Source organism: Cololabis saira, chromosome 1 (assembly GCF_033807715.1).
Source record: "Cololabis saira isolate AMF1-May2022 chromosome 1, fColSai1.1, whole genome shotgun sequence".
NCBI classification, from domain to species: domain Eukaryota; kingdom Metazoa; phylum Chordata; class Actinopteri; order Beloniformes; family Belonidae; genus Cololabis; species Cololabis saira.
In genome coordinates this window covers 32,974,558-33,000,375 of record NC_084587.1, presented here as the reverse complement: position 1 = coordinate 33,000,375, position 25,818 = coordinate 32,974,558, and the positions used below count along the sequence as shown (strand labels likewise).

The following is a 25,818-nucleotide window of genomic DNA, read 5'->3' as shown; positions in this document are numbered from 1 at the left end:
TGTTTAGAGACAATACAGGGTTAGTATAAAGTAATTGCTTCAGTAAGCTCAGTAGCGTGAAAATCATGGATGAGAAAGTGATCATGGCTGGCCATCAGCTGAGCCAACTGTCAATCACATTAGAAATAAATATATTGCATTATGCAAGTTCTCCCTATATGGAAGAAGGTTGTCATAGATATGAAATCAAATGATTAAGACAACAATGGTTTTTGTTTGTTTTTTTTTAAACCAGGCTGTACATATGTTTATTTCTGCTCTAAAGTTGGATATTCTAACATTGGAGGCATCTGAGTTTTACTTGCTTTTGGAGCCAACCGAGGCACTGCCAAAAATGTTACTTCTGCACGAGCCTGTTGGCGCTTGGCTATAGTCAGTTGCTCTTTTGCCAACAGAACAGATCTATATTCTCCCATGTGGTCAGAAGTAACCCTGCAACATAGCGTTGCTTTAAGTGTACTGTGCTCTCTTCTTGTGAGGTGGTGTGTTGGTGCGTAAAGGGTATTCATTTTACTCTGGAATATACTTCATACATACACACCCACTCAGTGGAAAAGAAAACAAAAAAAACAAAGAAAAACAAAGCATGCACACATTAGCTGGGGCAGGCTACATCCCTTATAGACGGACAAATCTTATTTGCGCTCATTACGTCATACAAATGCCATCTGACCATAAAATAAAAGCATGCTCATAGGAGAAAAATAAATTAAAAAAATTGTACTCATGCACACCAACTCATGCAGGATCTTACACACACACACACACACACACACACACACGCACGCACGCACACGCACGCACACCAGCAATATGGCAAGGTTAGTCATTGTAAAAGTGCGGATTAGTCGCAGTTTCACAAAGTTGTTTTTATTTGCCATTTAGTATTGGGATATTTTTGCCAGTCAAAGACACTTAATTTCACAGTGCAACACAGTATGACAAACACTGACATTAGGGTCAAGACATATCATATGGGTGAGGTTAAAAAAAATACCATACAAATAAAAAAGAAAGGAAAACCAAATAAAATAAAAAGTGCAAAAAACAACTCAACAGTCACTGAATATAGAATTAATTCAATTATTGTGTTAAGTACGTGAATTTAAGTCCACTATAGAAACAAAAAACATCAGTAGCAGCGAAAAAAAAAAGACAATAAAACATGATAAAGATCACAATGACACTGCCAATCACTGTTTTTTGTTTGTTTTTTTTACTAAAGATATCAATATGGCATCAAATGGATATCAGTACGAATGCGGACAAACACGTACACACTCACTCACACGTGCCCACTTATACACACACACAACCACACACACACACATAAACATACACACATATACACAAAAACACTTGGTCACAGTTAACAGGTGCCAAGGACATTGCAATGGGAATCAAGTTTTAGCTCGGTACCATATCAAAAACGACACGTATTTCATACACCGTTAACACAGAATGCCGAAGTAAGGATTTACGAACTGCACGAGCACACAGCCACTCACACAAACACGCTGAACCTCAAAGACATGACTAAGGTCGCGATTTTCTTTGTACGTTTTCCTCCAACTCTGGTGAGAAAACAGATGTGTTAGCCCTAATCCTCCCTTCCAAGAGGAATGGTTTCTGTGAAGTCACAAGGAAAGACACTTGCTCTGTCGTTTGATCAGGTAGAAAATGCAACAGCAAAATGTGTGAAAGGTGGATAGCTCTGAGAAGCAGCACTCTGGTCAAAAATGAAGGTAGGAAACACTGGAGAAGCGAAATTACGTTACAATTAAGTAGAATTCAGTGAGTACAGATGAAGTCGTTGATACTGAATCCTATTCCCCGGAACATAAAGTTATTACCCAGATGATGAGGAGTTTTAAACACCTGTCTGTCCCTAACTACAAGTAGTAGCTCTCAAAAAGTCTAAATTATAGTGCCACCCACAGTCTGTTCCCTGTACTGCATGTACAGCATGTGCAAGTTTTACGTGCGTCAGTCCGTGTAGGTTGGTTTGTCTGTCGGTGAAGCTAAGTTACCCTCAAGTTTAAGAATCCTATTAAAATCTCAACTGTCCCTGTCCTCCCAGCCAAATAACAGACCTTTCTGTAGCTTCTTTTTCCCTCCCTCTCGTTCCCTGAACTTTCTCTGCGCTGCTCTATTTCCCAACTTGTCCTGTCCCTCCGACTCTCCCGTGTGTCCTCCTCTCTGTATCTGTCCCTACCAGTTAGTTTTTATTTTCTGTGTCGGGTCCCTGCCTAGTTTATCTAGAGGTGTCCCCCCTGTCCCTCCCTCCCACCCGCCCACCCTCCCTCTATGGACAAACACATAGGGCGTGGGGGCCGTCCATCAGGGGGAGCGGCCAAAAGCGTCCCTCTCCCTCCCCCCAGATCAGGGCAGTGCAATACACAGATGGATGAGTTTCCCATTCACCCTCCTCCTGCTGGCTCACCTGGACGGACCAATAAAAAGAGGAGAGGACACCGAAGTTAGTTGCAATCCTGATTCGTACATTTTTAATCATACCTTAAATTAATGCTGGATGTGGGTGTACCTCTTGGGTGGGTGTAGAGAATCTAAACACCGTAGCAAGCTGCCAGTCTCTCCTTCAGCAGTGGGGGGAACTGCTCTGAAAACTGCTGCCAGTTTTCCTCTCCGACCTGCTCCTTGAAACCATGCAGGATCTTTGGAAAGAGCCAAAAAGGGACACACGCTCAACATCTTTAGCTGAGAGCTGAAATCTGATGAGCTGAAGAAAGGAAGTGCAAGTGCCACGAGACTCTACCTTGTAGAACATGTCTCTTAAATCGTCTTTCGGATTCACCCAGGAGGCCACAGCGTCGCAGAAAAAGATGAAATCCTGAAGGGCCATGAAACAAGCGGCGTGAGGTCTCCAGGTCAAGCCCTACGGCACGTGCAGTTACAGTGTACCATATCTCACCTGCACCACACCTCCGGGATTCACACCGATCATTATGCAAATCCCACGGAAGGCCGAATCTTTCTCCTCGTTGTCTCGAATGTTGCGCAGAGATGTACACCTGCAGAGTGCAAAAATGACCAACCATGACTCCTACTGTCAAAGACTGAAATAAATGATCAACAGTCCAACTGTAACCGTTACTGTGTAAGAGGATGTCAGAAGCCTGGTCAAATCAAATCAAGCTTGAAAGAAGTCAAGCAGCGTCTCACCAGGGCCGGATAAACTGTGGCAGCATGGGAGCAACCTCCTGAGGACACACGTAGCCCAGCCGGCCGATGGTGATGGCTGAAAGACGACAACAGAAATGAGTCACAGCTGTTAGAAGAGTGTTATCCACGTCTGAAATATATGTACATAAACTTATCGGTGCAATCACGTACCGGTGTTCTCCAACAGGGTTTTAGGCGTGTTTGGTCGGTTAATAATCTCAACCAGCTGGGTTAGAACCATTGCGATGTACGGCTGCATCTCCACTCCTGACGGGGTAGGGAAGCAAAGCATCACACATCTGTTATTAAAAGGCACAACCATTTCACTGAAACCACAGAAATATATAAAGTTGCTGCAACTAACCCATCTGCATGCAGATCTCTCCTATGGCCCAGGTAGCATTGTTGCAGACAGAGATGAATTCTGGGTTCAGATTTGTTCCAAGGATTGGCATGAATTCAGCTTATGAAAAGGAGACACGAGAGATAAAAAAATATAGATATATAGCAAAAACAAAGTTGATGCAACATTTTCATGAACACATTGATATGATCCACCATCACTCATGCATCAACTTATTAGTTCAAGTCCTGTATCTAGTGATGCACCGAAATGAAAATTTGCGGGGAAACCGAAACTAATAATAAACACTTGGCCGAATACCGAACAATACTGAACATGGTTCTTCAGCAGTTTTTCATTTATTTTTCCAATTTTTTCACTATTGCATGAATCAAATACATTTGATTTAGGCATGCTTTTCAAAGAAAAAAATCTTTTACAAAATTACAAGGTAAAAAATATTTATTGAACATAAAAAAAATTAAACATTTTTAATTTCCCAGCATTATGTTGTTTTGGTTCCACCTCCTGGTGAATGTTAGGTAAAATTCTTATGGGGTTAGTTTTTGGTTGGCCAACGATTTATGTAGTGCACAACGTTACGGGACGGAGCGGCCAGTCTATTTCCTTATTTTACAACGCCGTTATTAATTGTTCGGTTTTTTTCCCCACTTATTCCACCGAACACCGAAAGTGTTTTTTTGGCATTTTCTGCCGAACAATTTCGGTTACCGAACAATCGGTGCATCACTACCTGTATCCCGTTTAAAAGCAGTGTTCCCAGGACACTTTTGTGCGTAGCTTGTGATCCTTTGCAGCAACACCTTTCCCTGGTAAAACTTTGGGATTTAAGTATAAATTATAAAAAGCGTACTATGCATTTATCTCCATTTTTTTTCAAGGATCCCCTTCAAACCAGTTTCTATTATCACCACTAGTGTCAGTGGCCAGTTCTCTTAACCTATCGCAGCTGAAGCTTGTGGACAGGCCAGTGTCTGTCCACCTGTGAAATGGTTCATTATTGGTCCAACCTACACTTGTGCAGGAGATTATGTTCATACCGTCTTACAAGTTTATCTTGTTTACGGTTCTTTTGTCAGTCAGGTTCTAAAGTTTTTTTACCTTGACATGTTTCGACTACACCTGCAGTCTTCCTCAAACAAACAATAAACAAACAAACATGAAATCAGCCAAAACAAACCACTGCAAACAGGAAAAGCAGGTCACCGGTGCCGAAAGCAATAAAAACACCATCGCTGGATCAAGGCAGCTATCAAGATCAGAAAACGAGCCCCGAGGACAATCAACAGAGATGAGGGGGCACACATCTTTTACCCCCCCTAGGATGCCGTCGTTTGCAGAGCCTCAAACAGCAGGGGGCACAATCCTCCTGTGCTGACTGGACTTTTCCCATAAAACAGTGAGCAAGTCATGACAACATCACGCAAGACCTTTTGAGGAAGACTACTGGTGTATTCAAAACATATCAATTAAAGAAAGCTATACCACCTGTCTGAAAAAAAAAAAAAAACACAAACAAGGGACGACAAACTGTTTAAAGGTGTGGGAAATCTGCAGAGATGCTTTGCCCCTAGAAATTGTGCAGATGGTTCGCAGATGGTATTTGTATAATTTAGGGGTGCAAATAAACTATGCATCCACTGTGTCTTAGGTTTTCACTTAGCCTAGAAATTGATATGTACCGCTAGCTAAATTTTAATTTACTTTGCAGGTACGTCCAGCTACAATCTCTTTAAAGCTCATTAAATATGTCAAAAAGTCTTGGAACCAATCAAATCAGTCTGTCCTTGGAGAGTCTGGTAGGGGTGTAACGATACACTAATCTCACGATACGATACCCGACATTGAGGTCACGATAACGATACGATATTATAGCAGTATTTTTTTAACAACCTTGCATGAGAAACATATGACTAGAAAAAATGGTCTTGTATTTGAAAGACACAAAATACAAAACAATGCTGTGCAATTGCCCTATTGTTACAGTTTGTAATGCTTTATAACTGTTTAAGTTTTAAAGAGAAAGCCAGGCCAACCATTTTCCACAAACTGAACTAAAAGTAAATGGCAGGTTTGCATTATGCATCTTCAGTTTCATACAAATAAAAATATTTAGCCACGAACTGAATAGTTTCTCTCATGTATGATTTGACTTTTTTCTTTTCCAGAAATTTAACAACTAAAATCAAATAAATAAATAAAAGTAAATAAATACATACAATTTTACATGATAAAACAGATTGATTCATGCTCACCTTATAAGTGTAAGAGGAGATTTATTTTTGTTAAGAAGGTTATTTTGGTAATTCAGGGTTCATTATTTTATAAATATATTCTGATGTAAATCGGGGACTATAATGACACTAGTCAGTTTATCTGTAGTGATTAGTCTGTTTTAGATTGGGCGGAGTGATACGCCACAGTACGGCACTAGGTGCAGAAGTTGTCTCCATGTTTATCCTACTCACGACCCGAAAAGGTTTAATTTAATAAGGTAAGGCTTAACTCTACACCAGACTTAAAAGTTCAGAGCTCAAAACCCCCAAGAGTCCCGTGATCGGGACCGCAAAACGGGACTAGTTTCTTCTGAGCGGAGTAAGATTTTGGTCCGCAGGTCGAGGCGCGGTCGGCACGCGTGGTTGGATGCGCCGTTCTAGTCAACACAATAGATTAATATTAATAACACAATATTGCGATACACTGTCACCTCCACAACACGTTTCGTGACGTTTATGTATCGCGAAATTGGCACGATATATTGTTACACCCCTAGTGTCTGGGCACACTTTTCACAGTGACGACAGAGCGGCAACGTAATCTGGATGCAAACAGTGTAGACGACTACAGTTGAAGATTATCAGCTGTTTGAATCAGCTTTGGCATAATCAGTTGAAGATTTTGACTTTTTCTTTGAAATCTGAACAGAAGATAGTGCTAAAATCAGCATTTGCTGTTTAAAGACTTAAGGTCATTGTTTTGATTGGTCGTAGCACTAAATAAGTGCATTTGATGAGCAACCGTTCGGGGAGGCCCTATGGATTGTTTTCAGACCCTACTTTTTTCTAGCGGGTCTGATCAATCAGGCTAGTTTTAACTAGCATCAGCGAAGCCCCCACAAATAGAGATGAATGAGCAAAGCGAGAACAATGAAATAATTACCGATACATGGTTTGACATGAGGGAAACAAGCCTTGGTCAAGTCACCCAGCAGAGCAAACGAACTCTGCCTCACCTCGGGCATCGTATCCTTGAACAAAAGACACAGAAAAATAGAGAAACATGACAAACTTTCTAAATGAGAGAACGAGCTGATCAAAAGTACAGTTTAAAAAAAAAAAATTATATAAAAAAAATAAAAATGGATGACATTCTTTAAGCCACTTCAAACAAAATAAATCACTGGCTTCATCCATCTGGTAAAGCAGTAGCTGTCAGTCACTGGTTGGTTTTGCATTAATCTTCATCTTTGCTTAATTCATTCAGTCCTGTGATGAAGTGCAGTGGCGCACGTAGTATTTGCCATTTGCATGAGATTAGACAAGCTGAAGCAGCCATTAACACAGAAGGCTTTGTAGAATCAGATTTCTACAACATCATGCATTATCATAGCAGCTTACACTAACGTGCAAAACAAGCTGGGCCTGTGTAAAAAAGCTGTATTTGGAAGCAGAGAACAACTTCTCCTCCATCACAACCGCACTAGAAGCTGCACTCCACAATCCTGCTCATCTGAAACCAAACCTGCCCGTCTCCCCCGTAGTCTCTGAAATGTCACAGAGACTACGACATTTCAGAATTACAACTTGTCCCCATGTAGAAAGTGATGCATATATGTAACGAGACCCCAGCTAAGCTAAAAACACCAGGCCATGCAATTCAGACATGACTATAACATATTAGCTGCCACCAGGTCAGTGGAACAAAGCCCCTGTTACAGTGGCTTTTGTGATGAAATGATAGTGGACACACTATTCAGTGAGTCTGAAGCTAACTCAGAAAAAATAGATTTTATCCATAAACACACACCCAAAAATAAATAAAAAATGTGGCATAGTTACAGTACATTAGGGATGGGCGGTATGGACTAAAAAATGTATCACGATAATTTCTGGCATTTATCCCGATAACGATAAAAATGACGATAAAAAAAATACCAATTCAACTCCACCTTTGTATCTATAAATCTATCACCACATTCAGTCTTTGGAGCCAAAACACTGCTCTAAAAGATACTAAATACTACTAAACTACTCTTTCTTTCAGGCTCGCTCGCTCGCTCGCTCGCTCGCTCGCTCGCTCGCTCGCTCGCTCGCTCGCTCGCTCGCTCGCTCGCTCGCTCGCTCGCTCGCTCGCTCGCTCGCTCGCTCGCTCGCTCGCTCGCTCGCTCGCTCGCTCGCTCGCTCGCTCCTTCCTTCCTTCCTTCCTTCCTTCCTTCCTTCCTTCCTTCCTTCCTTCCTTCCTTCCTTCCTTCCTTCCTTCCTTCCTTCCTTCCTTCCTTCCTTCCTTCCTTCCTTCCTTCCTTCCTTCCTTCCTTCCTTCCTTCCTTCCTTCCTTCCTTCCTTCCTTCCTTCCTTCCTTCCTTCCTTCCTTCCTTCCTTCCTTCCTTCCTTCCTTCCTTCCTTCCTTCCTTCCTTCCTTCCTTCCTTCCTTCCTTCCTTCCTTCCTTCCTTCCTTCCTTCCTTCCTTCCTTCCTTCCTTCCTTCCTTCCTTCCTTCCTTCCTTCCTTCCTTCCTTCCTTCCTTCCTTCCTTCCTTCCTTCCTTCCTTCCTTCCTTCCTTCCTTCCTTCCTTCCTTCCTTCCTTCCTTCCTTCCTTCCTTCCTTCCTTCCTTCCTTCCTTCCTTCCTTCCTTCCTTCCTTCCTTCCTTCCTTCCTTCCTTCCTTCCTTCCTTCCTTCCTTCCTTCCTTCCTTCCTTCCTTCCTTCCTTCCTTCCTTCCTTCCTTCCTTCCTTCCTTCCTTCCTTCCTTCCTTCCTTCCTTCCTTCCTTCCTTCCTTCCTTCCTTCCTTCCTTCCTTCCTTCCTTCCTTCCTTCCTTCCTTCCTTCCTTCCTTCCTTCCTTCCTTCCTTCCTTCCTTCCTTCCTTCAGGCTCATTTCTTTCTTTCTTTCTTTCTTTCTTCCTTCCTTCCTTCCCTTCTTTCTTTCTTTCTTTCTTTCTGGCTCATTTCTTTCTTTCTGGCTCATTTCTTTCTTTCTTTTTTCTTTCTTTATTTCTTTCTTTCATTCATTCTGGCTCATTTCTTCCTTCCTTCCGTCATCAACAGGAATTTATCGTTTTTACCACGAGATGACAAATTCTTACCGTGGAGAATTTTTTTGACGGTATATCGTGAACGGTAAAATATCGCCCATTCCTACAGTACATACATGTTTACTACCTAGTACAGACCCCCCCCCCAAAAAAATTAGGAGACAAGACCTCCCTTGTTTCCTCAGACTCCTGTGAACTCTCCTCACCTGCATGCACTGGAACAGGAGGGTCATGATGTTACTGCGAGCGACGAGCGTGTCCACGTGCCCCCCAAGGCCTTCAGCCAAGCCGCTTAAAAGGTCCAGCGCAACAATCATGAAGTCCTTGTCAGGCGCTTCATACTGGTCTGGCTGCTGGCTGTACATCTGAAACAAACACATGGAGGGTCATTTCTGTGAATTAGCAGCAACATAAAATGAGGATAATAATAATGGGTTTTAAGTAACATGAAAATGATTCTTTTGTTTTGGCTCACCATGGCTTGAGCCAGGGTCTTCTGGACGAGCGTGACGCATCGTTGGTAGACAGGTTCACAGTACGGGAGGAAGCCGCTCTGCAGCGCCGTGGCAACAGATGACAGACACTCCAGCAGAGGGAAGAGATCTTTGTCCTCATCCTTCAGTTCGTTCCATTTCGCTATCAGCGGAGGCATCAGCTTCTGTATGTACTCCTAAAAACACAAGGAGGTCCAATTTTATCTGGGATTTTTTAAATGTATTTCTCTACTGTCTATTATTAGAATCATTTTGAAAAAGAAAAAAAAAAAAAAAGATCTCTTGATCTATTCTAGCCTTTTACATATCAGGATGTATAAAGAGAAAAAAAAAAAAAAAAAAAAAAAAAAAAAGATACATTTCACCAGGTCGTAAAATGAGGTCACGACAATCTCAGATAAAAAACACCAAAGGATAAAGCCAAAATGCAGGGTAGCCACTTATTTGTTTCCATAGGAATAAAGTAACTACGTAGCAATCAAGGGCTGCTTATCAAATAAACCTGAATAACTAATCACCTGCAGGTGTAACCACCACTTTCAATGCAGATGTTCCAGCAGCTTGCTGGTCTGAAATATCCATGTGCAAGTTAACACAATTCCTGGGCACTTTGCAGTTCATGAACGGACCTTCATTTCCTCTATATACTTAAATATTCAGCTCAAACATGAGAGCGCAAGTCTGATGGCTAAAGTTTGGCCAAAATTGCATCTCTAAACAGAACGACAGTTCCAGCAAATCTACAACTGAAAAGCAAGAGTTCAAAGTTGTTGCAATGACCCAAAGGTCAGACCGAAAACACACCTGAAGTGTGGGATGGGGCTGTAAAGAAGCCCACAAACCACTGACCTGAAACTCATTGAAAATCATTGTAACGAAAATGGGTCAAATTTCTATTGACCTCTAAAATAAGATGAGGTGTTAGTCTTCAGTGTTGATAGCTTTAACTTCCCTTCCTTGGAAGTTCTGCCAAAACTGACAGAAAAGTTTGAAACTAAGACCTCGGATCCTTGTCTGAACAAAAGAAAACCACAAATCTAAGATAAGGTGTATTTTATTGATCCCGGGATTGGGAAATGATTGAAAATTATTGAAACATCGTCATTGCTGCTACTGCAGTTAATTCAATAAGAACATGGTGTGAATAAAACCATGTCCTGCTGGGATTTTTTTTTTTTTTACTCACAGGCTGGTTGAGATGGTGTCCCACCGAGTCTGCCAGCGTTCCAATGGCATCATAGAGGATGAGCAGATTCTTGTGCTGATACTTCCCAAAAGCAAACACTAGTGTGTCCAGGATGAAGCTCAGATAAGGCACCAGCTCTGTACATGCTTCTTCCTCCAGGGTGGCAAAGGCGCTGCAGAAACCACAGGATTGAGTTAAATTATTCGAGCAGGAAGTGGCAGAAAACTAAAAATAGAGAGAGAGGAAGAAGAAAAAAAGGATTCACCTGCATGCTGCCTCCTGCACTCTTTTGTTGCCATCGAGGATGCGTTTGAGCAGCTCGGTCATGAGGGGTTTAAGGTGAGCATCAGGGGGCTGGCTGACCACCCAGTGAGCGTAGCGACTGAGCGTCCAGCAGGCTATGGAGCGGACCAAGGCCTTCTTGTCACATAAGCACTGGATGAGGTGGGGGATGAGCTCAGGCAAGTAAGGTACCATACCCTGCATGCAGCCTAAAAAGAGAAACAGTCTTTTGATCATTACTGTGACAATGAGGTCATGCTCAGCATTTGCTGAAATAAAAAGAAGACCTCAGACTTATATTTTTTACATCCTCTCTCACCCTCAGCAATAGCCCCCAGAACTAAAATGCCAGACTCCTTGATGACCCAGTCAGGATGGAAAAGCAGGCCTTTGAGCAGAGGTAGGAGATGGGGAAGCAACTCCTCACGAAACACGTTGGCGAGAACATCCAGAGCTGCAGCTGAACACTTCCCTAGAACCAGGAAGCCACCACAAAGATTAGATTACCTTTTTTCGCATTTCAAGTACAAGAACATATCTAAATCCTCTTTATTGACTCTGAGAACCAGCATAAAATGTTAAAATCTTCAACAAGTACTCGCATTTCAACCATTTGACACAAATCAATAACTTGTACCTTCTTTTTTTTTTAATTCTTGCTTAAAAGTCATCTAATCTTACTTTTGACATCTGAAAAAGCTTTTCATTTCTTTGATTCCGGTGCATTAGGCCCATTAGGCACACTTTCCTGGGTTTAAATTTGCTAAAGCAAATATAAAAATCATAAATGTATTCAAAGACTACAAATTGTAAAGGATTAAAAAGAAAAAGATTCTTTAAAATTCTTACGACCATAATGTCTTGACCTTGACTGTCATTACCATCTGGTGCAATTAAAAATGTATAACTTACGTAGATTCCAGTCAGACAACGTATCGTCATCGTCATCTTCATCTTCGTCGATGTCTTCTCCCTCCTCGCCCTCCCCTCCCTCGTGCTGCAGGGTGACTGTACGGGACTTGTGAAAGCGAGGCTTGATGTCTTGTTCGCTGTCTGGAACAGTCTCGTCCTCCTCAACGTCTCCCTGGAGGTCAGAGAGGAGAGTTCTGTGATGGAAAATTCAGCCTTGGCCACTTGATTAAACTCCTAAGAGCAGCAAAATATAGCCTTGGCCCAACTAAGTGTACAGACTGATAGTGTGCTCAAAAAAAGATTAACACTGACCTTAAAAATGATTTTGTCTACTCGAATCGTAAAAATGAATCATCATTTATGCCTTAAAATCATAATGCTTCCTTTGTTTCACTGTCTTTCTGCATCGAGATGCCTCATGTACGTTTTGACCCTTTTGCATGCAACGGTTTAATTAAATCTACTGAAATCTGGATCATCTCTCAAGTCTTATTCTCAGGAACTTAGACACTCAATTTCAGTCCAGTTAGTCACATATTTGGAAAAAACATATTAAAGAGCGTTTAATAGGTTTTTCCACGACAGGTTCATTTAGACTGAGCACACGCACATGCCAAGGAAAGAGGAGGGGTTGTAAAAATACCTCAGTGTCAGAGGTTGCTCACCTTTAGAAGTATAATGTCGATCTCTGAGTATTTCATCCCATTGACCAAGATAGGAATCAGTCTGTGGAGGGGGAAAAAAAAGTAAAGTTAGATTAAATCATCTCATCACCAGCCCAGCTCTGCACCCTGACAGCATGCGAGTACTTACTGAACCAAGTGGCCAGACAGAGCCTCTTTACAGATGGGCTGCTCAGCCAGCGTCAGCCAGAACTCGCAGGCCTCCAGAGCCACGTTCTCATCGGGGTCCTGGGTCCGCTGCAGCATGTACTGGAGGGAAACCACCGACAGGTTATTGTGAGGGGGAAGAGTTGAATATTTACGGTGATTAGGGCTGTGCGATTAATCGATTTTAAATCTAAATCGGATTTATTAATCACAATCGATGTTAAAAAAAGGAAATCGGAAAATCGATTTTCCTTTTTTGCAGCTGGCTGCATTACAGACAGAGCTCGTCTAGTCATCTTTGTTTGGTCAAGAAAATTGTAAATGTTGTCACTTGCGCTTCATTCCCAATAGGGAAATTTGTTTGCTATTTTTCTTTAAAAATACAGATAAAATATTTGAAACAATCTTTTCCATTGTCTTTTGTAGTTTTACCAAAAATATCGAAATCGAAAATCGGGTTTTCAGAGAAAAAAAAATCGGGATTTTATTTTTTTCCAAAATCGCCCAGCCCTAATTTACGGTGATGTGCGAGTTCAAATCCCAGCCTCACCTGGATGATGCTGTGCATGTGTGGGATGAGGCGGTCGATGCGAACTTCCAGCAGCATGACCAGAGCCCTGCACACGTTCTTCCGTACTTCACTGTCCTCATCGCCGGCCAGCGCAAACAGGCTCTGGACAGAAGAATGGAGAGAATGGGAGTTTAAAAGAGGAGAAACAACAGACAGAAGCAACTAACGTATGAGAAAACAAGGAATGGGCTCTGAAAAGGATAATATACAGGGCTGCACATAAGTGGGCCGCCAGAGCGCATGCGCCGTCAAAATCCACAGTGCGCTGTCAATCTTGCGCTGCGAAGCGCTTTTGCGTACCAACAGCTGGGGCTCATATTATTGGTTGTGGCCAGACCAGAATACTAATATTAAAACATCTATTGCGAGAGCTTTTCCCCAGAACTGCCACTCAAAGTTGGTACTGGCCAATCACAGCGCGTCCCCCTCCATGCTCACTGCGGAGGTGGATGGGGAGGAAGAGAGGTAAGGATCAGCTTTACTGAACAAACCCCGACACGTCTCGTCAAAATGTCCAAGAAGCAAGCGCCATTAAGTCATTATTTTGGCGTTCCACCACCACCAACTACAAAGAGACGCCAAACTAAACCACTACCCGAACAGAAAACGTGTGTTCGCCGAGAAGTGGCTGCAAGATGTTACGCGGCGACGCGCACCGTACGTTGGCGGTCCCGCGTATCCTACCCCGTAAGCTCTGCGTTGGTGCAACGCGGAACCATAAATCAGCCAGTGTCCGTCACTGCGCGCAGCAGTTTCCTGCAGCAGCAACACGCCGCTCTCTGATTATGGCTCAAAGTTTATGAAAACCCCAAATAAAAAAAAAAATGAATTTATGAAATCAATAAACAATTCCATCATCAAAATTATAACAAATAAAGGTTCAACATATCTTGCTTTGCATGAGACTAGGTAATATATTAGTTTCACCTTTTAAGTTGAATTATTGAAATAGATTAACTTTTACACCATATTATAGTTGAATTATTGAAATAAATTAACTTTTACACCATATTCTAGTTGATTATTGAAATAAATTAACTTTTACACCATATTCTAGTTGAATTATTGAAATAAGTTAACTTTTACACCATATTCTTCACCTGAAGCAATATTCTACACCTTGGCTGATGTGGACATACAGAGCATAGGAGGATATTTCAGCTGCTATATGGTTGGCTGTCTGTACAGTCATGCAAGTTCAATGCTATTAAAGAACACGTTTTCTTCATATAAAATAAACACATTTTTATGCAGTTTAGAAGTTTTGGGGCTTTTTTTTGGCTCCTGCGCTGCTGAAATCGGGGCGTCCTTTATTTCTATTTCTGAAAGTTGGCAACCCTAGGTGCAAAATATGCCATGAGCATCCCAATCTGGCCGATAAAAACTGTAGCTTTTATACTGACTCTACAGACTAACACGCACCATAATTTGTTAATTCATCTTTATAAGTGAATAAATATCATTTTGCCTATAACTTATTCCTGCATCCCTCTTTTATCGATCCGGCGAGACGGGTCACCGCGTTTTTGGAGCCCCAAGTCACATATCCAGGGGCTCCTCTGAGCACCAGACCAAAATAGTTATGTGCAGCCCTGATAATATATTCCAAACACGGTGATCGTATTACTTTCATGCAGTGTTGAAGCAGAGTGAATAGACAAACTTGGCTAAAAGCTCAACAGAGGGGATAAAAAAAAAAAAACAGAGGTCAACATCTATTAACATATTAATTAAAAGCTCATCAACATGCAGTGCTTAAGCCTTCCAGAAACCCGGGAAAAAAATGCTGTTTTTTACCAAACTATTTACAAAAGGAACCAGCAAAGGGCTTCCTCCATAGAACTGGCCAGTAGATGTGGTAAACGCCGCCAAACCAACCTATTACCCTCATGTCACACGATGATATTACTCTCCAGCACTGAGCTGGCACCAACCCGAAGCACATCCCTACGAGTAAAAATCTAACTGGTGAACATCCATACAGCGTCTGACCTGAACAGCAGTGGCAAGTAATGACAGACTTGAAATCGACTGTTATAACTCCACTATATAGTCTATATATAACTATATAGTCTTGTTGAATTAATTAACAGATAACTAAACCCAAAAAAAACATCTCTGTTTGAATTTATAAGATTTCTGTAGCTCCTTGTAAATAAAATGTCTAATCTCTCACCTCAATAAAGGTGTCGATGTTATCCATTAAGGCCTGAGCCCGACCGATGATAAACTGGTTCACACAAGCTATCGCGTGAGACCTGAGAGAAAGACAAAAAAAGAAGAGGTTTTTAACTTGGAAGGCTGGAGATGAGCGACCTCTTCAGATGGCAACATGCTTGAACTTAGCTAACCGGATTTTGGGGCTGCAGTGTTTGAAAAACTGGAGGAATTTAGGGATCATGATGTTGAGAGGTCTGTTCAGAGCATCGCTATCCAACAGCTCTGATGAATCTTCACAAATCTTTTGCAGCGCTCCAAAAGACCCCTGAGGGGAGGAGGAAATCAGAAAGAATCAGTATAAGACAAAACAACAAACATGAACTGTGTCATTATAAAAGCTGTGTGTGCAGATATGTCAGCCTTACCTCACAAGTGTTGTAGTCCTCAGAGTTGAGCAGATTACAGAGTTGAGGCAACAGCTCGGGCCATGTCTGTAGCTCTCCTTTAGAGGCTATGGTGGTGATCAGAATGCCTTCATGACAGATTAATTAATTGTTAGAACTCCAGCTCCAGTATTCATTTTTGTATCCAACACAAAAAAAAACACCTGCAAAATAAAGCATCTGCACCCACACAGCAACTGAACCTGCACAAAGTCAGCCTCCAACATGACAGTCTGACTCACACCAACTAGAAAATGCAGCTCACTCTAGCCTTTTCTTTCTCTATCTTCCCTCTTTCTCATACACACACACACACACACACACACACACACACACACACACACACACACACACACACACACACACACACACACACACACACACATACCGATTGTAGCTCTGATAAGTGGTGAAGGGTCCCCGATGTTGTTCAGGCACTCCCGTTTGATGAAGTCAGCCACGTTAGTAGGGAAGTTCTGGTAGTGAGCCTTTACATTGTTCTTCAGAATCAAACCGCTCAGAGAGCGAGTGGGCTCATCTTAAAAGGAAAGGCAGCAGAGCAGGAGGAGGTTAGATAACAGAAAAGTTTGCAAAAAAAAAAAAAACAGGCAACAATACAAAGGGACATTATCAATAACAACAGCTCTATTGTAGATATTTCTGTTTATAAAATGCACACGCATACCCTCAGATTTGAGACTTGTGAGGACAAAAATCAGATAGTTGTTGAAATCTGGAAACTGGTTAAGCTGCTCCAGTTTCTGGGGGGGGGATCTGTTAAGGAAGCTCAACTTTTCATACACATCCTAACATAGCTTTGATCCCCGTTTAGCATTTGAAGAGCACAGAATAATTAACATTCACATGGCAACATGTTTTTTTTATCCAATCCATGACGAACAAGCTGTTGTGGTGGATGGAAATTTTCTCAGACATGTCACAGTCATCCCTCTTATTTATTTTACCTTTATTTTACCAGGTTAGTCCCATTGAGATCTAGGATCTCTTTTTCAAGGGAGGCCTGACCAAAAATGACAGCTTTAAAAGTTACAGACAAAACAACATCAACAACAACAGAAATAGAAGGACAATGCAAGATAGTTCACAAAACAGTGCCAGTAAATAAGTTACAGTACTTAAAAACAGTGACAAGTATCAACAGAGTCATTTAAAAATGTATTTGTAAGAGCTTTAAAATCAGACAATGAGACTAATGTGTTTAGCTTCAGGTCTTTTTGGAGGCTATTCCCAGAGGTGTCAAGTAACGAAGTACAAATACTTCGTTACCTTACTTAAGTAGAAATTTTGGTTATCTATACTTCACTGGAGTAATTATTTTTCAGACGACTTTTTACTTTTACTCCTTACATTTTCACGCAATTTTCTGTACTTTTTACTCCTTACATTTTAAAAACAGCCTCGTTACTCTATTTCATTTCGGCCTTTAAAAAAAAACTATCCAGTTAAATTGCTCCATCCGGATAGAGTGAATTTGGTTGTGGTTGTTTCAGATGTTCTTGTCCAGTTTTGTTCTTACATCCGTTCCCTCAGATTCCTGCAACTAAACTTGGATGTACATTCCAATAAAGGTTAGCATAAATGATAACATGCCTCTGAAGTTTGACTTTTTGCACCATTACAATACTTATAGGCAACTAGTCATCATATCTCCTGCTCTCTTAAACACATGTTAATGCTCAATAATACACATATATGGTTCTTTAATATATTTGCATTATACTAAGATGCATTCATTTCCAATGGCCTTTGTCCTTAATGGCTTTTTCCCCCCTTACATTACTTTTACTTTTATACTTTAAGTAGTTTTGAAACCAGTACTTTTATACTTTTACTTGAGTAAAAAACTTGAGTTGATACTTCAACTTCTACAGGAGTATTTTAAAACTCTAGTATCTATACTTCTACCTGGAGTAATTAATGTGAATATTTTGACACCTCTGGCTATTCCAAGCAAGTGGGGCAGAACAGCTGAAGGCTTTCTTCCCTAGATTGGTCCTCGCACTTGATATGGACAGCAGGATAGCATCATTTGATCTCAGGCTATACCTACTGACGGCTTTCAACTTGATCAGCGAACAAATGTAAAATGGAAGTTTACCTAATATAGCTTTGTAAATGAACAGGTACCAATGATTAAGCCAACGCCATGTCAGTGAAGGTAAGCCAGCCTTGGAGTACAGAATGCAATGATGGTCAGAGATAAATTCCCCCACCCGCCCTCTATTTCACCGTTTTGAGTTACTAAGACTGGCTGAGCTAAACGATTATCATAATGCTTGTCTTATGTTTCAAATTGTCAACAGGCTCAACCCTAGACTTAGTAGTCTTGTGCCAATCTCCAGTCCTCGGCACACATACCAAACAAGAATCAAACCACTCATATTAGGGAAATGTCGCTGACATGTGCGCGCCAGTATGAGTGTTGTTTGCAGGGGGCCGCAGATTTGGAATGGGATTGATGATGGCCTCAAGGTGTTGCCTTCTATCTCCAAGTCTAAAAGACAACTAAAAAATAATCTTTTACTAACCTATATATAATATAAAATGCTTCTTCATGGACTGCTGGGATGTATGTGAGTGACTGTATGTGTATGTAATGTTAAGTATGTATGTTAAGTGTTTTTTTTGTGTATGCATTTATCCATCACCATCTCTTTACGGATGGTAACTGCTTATACCATTGACTGTACCCCACCTATAAGCTTTTCTAGCTTCCTTGGGGGACCCATTCACTCTACCCGTTTAATTCAATTGTATTATTCCTCATGCAGAACACTTCATGAGACTGTCAGAGCCCTGGAGAGCTCCATCAGTGACCGGCTTCGTCACCCACGATGCACCACCGAGAGGCATCGCAGGTCCTTCCTCCCCGCTGCCATCAGACTGTACAACCAGGCCTGCTCTCAGTAGCCAGTGGACAATAATATGTGCAATAATATCACATGTGCAATAATATAAGATGTGCAATAACTGTCAATCTGCCAGTCTACCTCACAACACTCCACCTGCTTTTCTGCAGTTTCTTAAGTGTATATACTGTTCATATCCTGTGTTTATACATATTTTATACATATCTTTTTGTATTTTTTATATATTTTTTATTTCTGACTTTTCAGTCTTTTTACCCCTCCCCTACATGTGTGTGCTAAGTGTACTGTTGACAACAAAATACGTTTCCCCACTGAGGGAGGATATAGAAATAAAGGATATCTTATCTTATCTTATTATTATTATAATTATTATTATGGTATTGTGAATAAACTCAAACTCATGAGTTAGAGGTTTGTAACCCTCTTATTAAGGATACTTCTTGCACGGCTCTCTGGGTGGCTGTGTCCGGGGACTGGGAGTCCTTCAGCAGCTGCAGCACTTGCTGCAGACCCTGCTCGTCTGGCTGCCACTCCATCCTGGAACACATTCCTCCACTGTTAGTTACACAAACTACTGCTGTAGCCACACCTGTAAACCTCCAAAACAAGCGGTAAAAACAACAGTCTTATTAAATACTACATCAAATCCCTTCATCTGCGACTTGACGATCTTTTTTTTTTTAATGTGAGGCCCAGACGACTCTAGCAAGCCAGCCAAAATGCTGCTATGATATTCTGTAAAAAAGACAACATTTAACATCAGCTATCCACATGCCACGAAGCAACATTAAAGATGGGATCTATGAACACAAAAATTCCACCGATGGATTTAAAAAAATATATATATATGCAACAAAAGCAGAGGCGTTTATCAGCCCACAGCGGCTACGGCGAGTAGCATGTGTGGTTAGCATCATCTTGAAAGTGCCGCGAAAGCTTTTACCTGCTCTCTCCGATGTGGTAGGTCTATATATCTATAGGCGAGATAAAAGTTACTCCGCAACGACTAACATCCAATAAAATCTCACTAGGATTAATGTGGCTGAACAGAAACCCCCAGGAGATCTACGCGACAGCTGCGCTAGCTTGTGTATGACAGCGATTTCATGCCTCGCAATCAAGCCGGTGATTAGTTTGACCCCGCTCGGCTTCCGTAGCGGACAAAACCAAGTCGGCCGCTATGGAAAGCCAAAAATGTCACATTTTTGCCAACTATTTACACCACATATTTAATCGTACCACACATTAAATATAGCATTGTAGTATAGTATTATAGTATTTTAATGTCTGAAAGAACTTAGAAATGGCTACTAACGTTAATCAATGACTTCTATGCTCAGGCATTCACAGACAATACATTGTTTTTGACCTGAACAAAGGTAGACCTTAATAATCAAGTACTGATCTTGACTTGGTTTTTTTGTTTGTTGTTTGTCTTAACCAAACAAAGAAAGAACCAAGCAAGGTGAGGCAGCGTTCAGTTATTCTGCTCAAACTTCCTGTAGACCTGAGGTCTGCTCCAACTGTAGATCCTTTAAATCAGGTTAAAAACATTACTGTTTACTGAAGCGCACTCTTAAATAAATACCTACCTGCTGTACTATACTGCCCTTACTTTTTAACAACTTGTGCTTTTTATCATTTTACCTCTTTTCTTATCATTTTATTTCATTTTATTTGTTATTTACTGTTTAATTGTGTCTTGCCGCTTTTAATGTTGATGTAAAGCAATTTGAAGTACCTTGTGTTGAATTGTGCTATATAAATAAACTTGCCTTGTCTTGCCTTGCCTAATCGAGATAAAAACGATGTACTCATGAATTATGATGAGGATGATTATCATTATATAATAATAATTGCAATTCAAGCCAGAGTCACCGAAAGAATGAAGTCAAACACTAGTGAGGATGTTTTTATTCCTGGCCATGCATAACCCAACAAATTATTACTAATACTTTTTTCTCAATGGAACATTTATCGAATCCGTGCGTCCATAATCCTCCTTTACTGCTATCACCTCCTGATAGTACAAGCTATGGTGATATGGATAGGAGCGGAAAAACAACTTTGGATGTGTGATCATTGCCAATACGTGTCAGCATGCACCATTTTTTACAATTTTTTCCAACCTTTGTGATAGTTTAAAAGCCATAAAACGCATTTGTCAATCTGTGTCAATCGACATTATTTGCGCTTTTGTGTGTTCCATTTTTTACCAGCAGATGGTGCCAGCCTCAAAGCGCTGTAACTAATTTTGTATGAAGCTCCAGGGTTAGTACTGAGACAATCATTCATTATCATTATTAACCACCAAGATCCAATTTTTCCAACTCATACAACTATATCTATCAACATATATGCGATCAATCTACTGTAGATGTGAGGGTTGTAAATATGTAAAAATATCAACACCTTTAAACAAAAAACAAAACTCAATTTTAAAACCTTACACATTTCTGGTTACGTGATGATTGCACCAGTTAGTTGATGTTGTAATATGGAGATGTTGTAGTGATTCAGTGAAGAAAAGGCCACTCAGTTGACTAAAGTTATCACTGCTTCCTTTATTTCGAAATCCTTGACAGTACGGCATTTATGAAACAAACTTTTAGTATTGTAATGTCACAAAACATCATTGGAATTTTTTTTCTTTTCTTTTCAAAAGAGTAAGAACTCTTCTATCAACTGCACAAAGCTTTATAAAACAAATCCATCAATTATGGCAACACATTTTGATTACACTTTTTTTTTAAAGAAATAATAAGCAATGCAAGGATAATTATTTGTTATTACTTTGGAGTTTGGAAGAAAAAAATCTGTATACAAGAAAAAATAGAAAGAAAAACACACTAAAAAAGAACAGAGCAATATGAGTAACAGGACAAGAAGTAGCCTGGTTCAGCACAGAGAACTGATCTCACTCTTGCTGCAGCCCCACTTGCAGCAAGAGTTAGACAGTCCAACAACTACATCCCTTCCTTTCCTATCTGTGCTCCGAAGAGCCCCCAGCACCACATCTGAGACAGGTGAGCGAGCTGACTGACTGAATCCATCAGTCATGGACCCTTCCTCCAACATTTGATTGTTCCATGGACGAGGCTTTGCAGGATCCTGCTTACTGGTAAGTTGAGGGATGGTGTTTGTGCTCCATGGGTCAAGGGCTTCCTCTTCAAAAAGAGCTGATTAAAAGGAAAGGACAATCATCTTAATATCATAATTTGAGTTTAGATAAAGATGGCTCATCATTTAAATATACTTCTATGTAAAGTATTTTTTCCATAGTCTTACCTGATTCTCCTATGCTTCTCCTCCAGCGAGAACCACCACAGGTAAAGATGACAGCACGTATGAATTCTCTTCCACACAGTTTCACCCCATAGAAGGAGGGCTGGCCATCATTGCACTGTGCCCTGTCTACCAGTGCCACAAACAAGCATAAAGTTAAAAGTGCCGCCTTCCACATTTTGGTAAGCAAATGCAGATTTCTGAGATTTGTATTTATTTTTGGACGATACCCTCACCTTATATAGGCTTCAGCACCTCACAGATGGACCTCAGCTAACCTCCAGCTATCGTCATCCTCAAAGATAAGACTGGAGACCTTTAGAGGTAACAATGCACAGAGGAAAAAGAAAAAAATTGTAATTAGATAGTGAATTATGCTAGAGATGATGTCAACAGAACAAATCCCTTTTGACCTTTTGTTGGCCTTTCTGTCCTTTACATCATTTGGATTGCACTGAGGGCCAAGACCCCAATCTCAGTCTTTGCTATCTCCTCTGCTGAGCTTTGGATGAAGATCATCATCCATTCAAGGACAACAAGGATGCAATCAGTTGATACTGCAGTGACCAACCAGTAGCGAACTTTTGAATGCTTCACAACATGATTTGTTATCATGAGTAAAAGTTAGTACTCCCTGTTTTTAATCCTCTGGAGATTTTTTGTGTCCAAAAAGTAATAATATTCATTTAATCGTTGTGGGTGTTAGTATTAGGCAAATTCCACTTGAAACAAACAACAGCAGGACTTTTTCACATTTTTATTATTTATTTATTAAAAATTATACCAAAAATAAATAAACAATATGGGTAATACTAAGTACCCCCATTATTCGGCAGCTTGTAGAATCATTGTTAGTAGCAATAAGTTGAAGTGGTCTGTTTCTGTATGAGTTTATCAGTCTCTCTCATGGTTGTGGGAGAATTGTAGCCAATTATTCTTTGCAACATTTCTTTGGTTCTTGAGATTTTTACATTTATGTATACTCTCCACAACATTTTAGTTGGACTCAGGTCTAGACTTGGCACTCAACGTTAAGGTCAAAGAATTATACTTTGCACGTTGGTCTCATCAGTCTATAGGACTTTGTTCCAATAGTCTTTTCATAGGTTTAGATGTAATTTTGGAGAAGCTCAGTCATTCTACCTTGTTCTTTTTCAACAGAAGAGGTTTTCTTATTGTCTCTTCTAATTCTACTATATTGAATTTTAACATTTTTCTCAATTTCTCTGAACATTGCACGGTCTGACCTTGGAGCAAATTTGATGGGATATAAGCTCTTGGGAAGATTGGCAACTGTCTTGAATGGTTTTTCAATAGTAAATAATCTTTCTCCCTCTGGTCTAGAATGTTGAATTCATAATTGTTTGGAAATTGTTTTATAACTTAGTTCCAGATTGGTGTGCTTCAACAACTGTGCAAGACCTTTGTTTATGTTTTTCTCTCTTGGTATTGCGTAAACACACACCAAAAGGCTCCAGACCAGCAAACTGCTGAAATGTCTAGATCTATAGAGATGATCACATATGCTGATGATCAATTGATCAACGGCTGATGATGAGCAGCACCTGGCTGCAACTGACCATTTTAAATCTCATTGAAGCAGTAAGAGGGTACTTAGTATTGCCCACATGATCTGTGTTTTCTTTTGCAACTCTTTTTTCTAAATAAATAAAATTCTTAAGGAAAAAAAAAGTCAACATTTTTGAGCCACATTGTACCGGGAGCAATGATCTAAACTGGAAGCCATTTAGTCTTAACATTTGGCACTGTGGTCCTAAATGCTTTATGAACAGCCCCACATTTCCAAACAAGAAAACTCTCTCTTCCACTCATACATTAAAACTCCAGAAATAATTATACAGTAACCGAATATCTTTAATCAAAAGTGTAACCGGCCGATGTTCACGTGTCTCTTTATTTCACAGGCATGATTTTCTTAAAACTGCCTGGCATGCATGTAATTTCTGCATGTAATGACAAAGGTAGAATGAGCCAGAGGGCGTACACCAGTCTGGTTGTAGTCAAACTAGTTGAATTGGAGAAAATTTTACCTCTCAGCAGAACCGTACTGCTTCATCTTCAAGTTCATGTTGGTGAGGAGGGAACATTTTTTTATTGATTGTCTTGCACAGATTGAAAATTTCTTATGTAACAAAAGATGTAATTATTAAAAGCAAGTTTCAAGAAGGAACTTTAGAAATGATCCCCAAATTTGTGGGCTTTGACGGCATGAGTGCAGACTAGGAAAATTCGTTTTTTTTTGTGCAAATGTTTAGAAAAATATTAAACAGCTAGTAAATCTAAAACATCTTGAGCCATCCGTTATTTATACCCGCTTCAAGGTCACAGGAGTCTGCTGGAGCCTACCTCTACTGCCAACAGGAGAAAGCAGTGTACAACATGGATAGGTCACCACTCCATCACAGGACCCAACAGAAACAGACAATGCAGGAGTGGAAAGGAGAAAAGAACATAATAGAGGACACTGAGTCGAACAGATAGAGGAGAATCTATATGGATCAGGACAGGCAAGGAAGAAGAAAGCTTCAAATAAAAAAAAATAAAAATTTTTTTAAAAAAACCACATGTAGTTGATGTAGTTTGTCACCGTTCAAAAACACACCATTATCTTATGACCAGAGCAGAGATACTGACATGAGCTGGTCATTTAAAAAAGTTTACAAAAATTTTAGCAACATATAGTCGATCATTTAAATGTCACCTATTCAAAGCATCTAAATTCTTCTTAGTATTTTAATTATTATGCTTGCACTAAAAATCCAAAGTTCAATAAGTACTTATATTTCACTCATTTTACTTAAACTTGATGCATATGCAACAGATTAGAACAAAACACCTTATATTAATTGTATTTACAAAACTTAAAAAAAAAAAAAGCAGTTATAATATGACATTCAAAAAAATCTACCTGTGTTTCAAGATCCAAATAACACCTCTGCTGAGAGCAGAGCAAATAGATGTGGGATCTGCACACCCAAGACGGGAGACCTCTGCGGTGGGTGATTAGAAATACCCAGTGTCATTGGTGCCCATCTATTGAGGAGAAGTGATATCAGTAAGCTGAGGTGTCTGTGCAAAGCACAAAGGTTACCAAAGGACAAAATCTATGGACCCCCCTATCCCCCCTACCAGCTACAATGAGATCAGTCTGATTTCATCTGGCAAACAATACAGAGGTATTGCTGTCATTCGCTGTACCTACTTGTACCACGTAATCAGCGTATTTATTCATTCATACATGGGTAGCATTAGAGACCTGTCGCGTATTTGATTTGATTTGATTTTTTATTTTTGTACATGTAAAAAACAACACTTCAAGAGAAGTTAAGAAAACAAAACAAAGAATTTCATCCTTTAACACTTCATATCTTAATTTACATGTGCAAAAAAGGAGCAGGAAGAAGTTTAAACTTATGCAATCCTACCCCCATTCACTAATCATTTAACCCGTATTTATAAATACTCACACACTGTACTCACACTGCTAAATAACAGTATTATTATACTGTAATTATACATGTCCATATAAATATTTATATGAATATACTTATTTACACTATACTGTCTCTATTAACTGCACCTGCTCTATATCTGTGTATATATCTACTTACACACATAATCACACACACACACACACACACACACACACACACACACACACACACACACACACACACACACACACACACACACACACACACACACACACACACACACACACACACACACACACACACACACATATATATATACAGGACTGTCTCAGAAAATTAGAATATTGTGATAAAGTTCTTTATTTTCTGTAATGCAATTAAAAAAAACAAAAATGTCATACATTCTGGATTAATTACAAATCAACTGAAATATTGCAAGCCTTTTATTATTTTAATATTGCTGATTATGGTTTACAGTTTAAGATTAAGATTCAAATTTTTTGAGATAGGATAT

The 25,818-nt window shown here is 40.1% G+C and overlaps 2 protein-coding genes across 2 annotated transcripts; both read right to left on the bottom strand.

Moving 5' to 3' along the window:
- Positions 1-854: 854 nt before the first annotated feature.
- Positions 855-19,684, bottom strand: tnpo2b (transportin 2b). Its single transcript, XM_061720663.1, has 24 exons — positions 19,508-19,684; positions 19,002-19,101; positions 16,359-16,434; positions 16,062-16,211; positions 15,656-15,762; positions 15,422-15,555; positions 15,247-15,328; positions 13,050-13,172; positions 12,483-12,601; positions 12,335-12,395; positions 11,670-11,841; positions 11,077-11,229; positions 10,741-10,966; positions 10,476-10,647; positions 9,271-9,465; positions 9,002-9,160; positions 6,707-6,794; positions 3,548-3,646; positions 3,355-3,450; positions 3,184-3,259; positions 2,933-3,032; positions 2,777-2,851; positions 2,546-2,675; positions 855-2,443 (listed from the first exon to the last, which is right to left on the bottom strand). Exons 2-23 carry the CDS (start codon positions 19,098-19,100, stop codon positions 2,568-2,570), a joined length of 2,670 nt encoding a protein of 889 aa, XP_061576647.1. The 5' UTR covers position 19,101; positions 19,508-19,684; the 3' UTR covers positions 855-2,443; positions 2,546-2,567.
- A 1,677-nt stretch (positions 19,685-21,361) lies between these two features.
- On the bottom strand, positions 21,362-22,044 carry rln3b (relaxin 3b). Its single transcript, XM_061731810.1, has 2 exons — positions 21,853-22,044; positions 21,362-21,743 (listed from the first exon to the last, which is right to left on the bottom strand). The coding sequence occupies exons 1-2, from the start codon at positions 22,025-22,027 to the stop codon at positions 21,463-21,465; spliced, it is 456 nt and encodes a 151-aa protein (XP_061587794.1). The 5' UTR covers positions 22,028-22,044; the 3' UTR covers positions 21,362-21,462.
- Between the last annotated feature and the right edge of the window lie 3,774 nt (positions 22,045-25,818).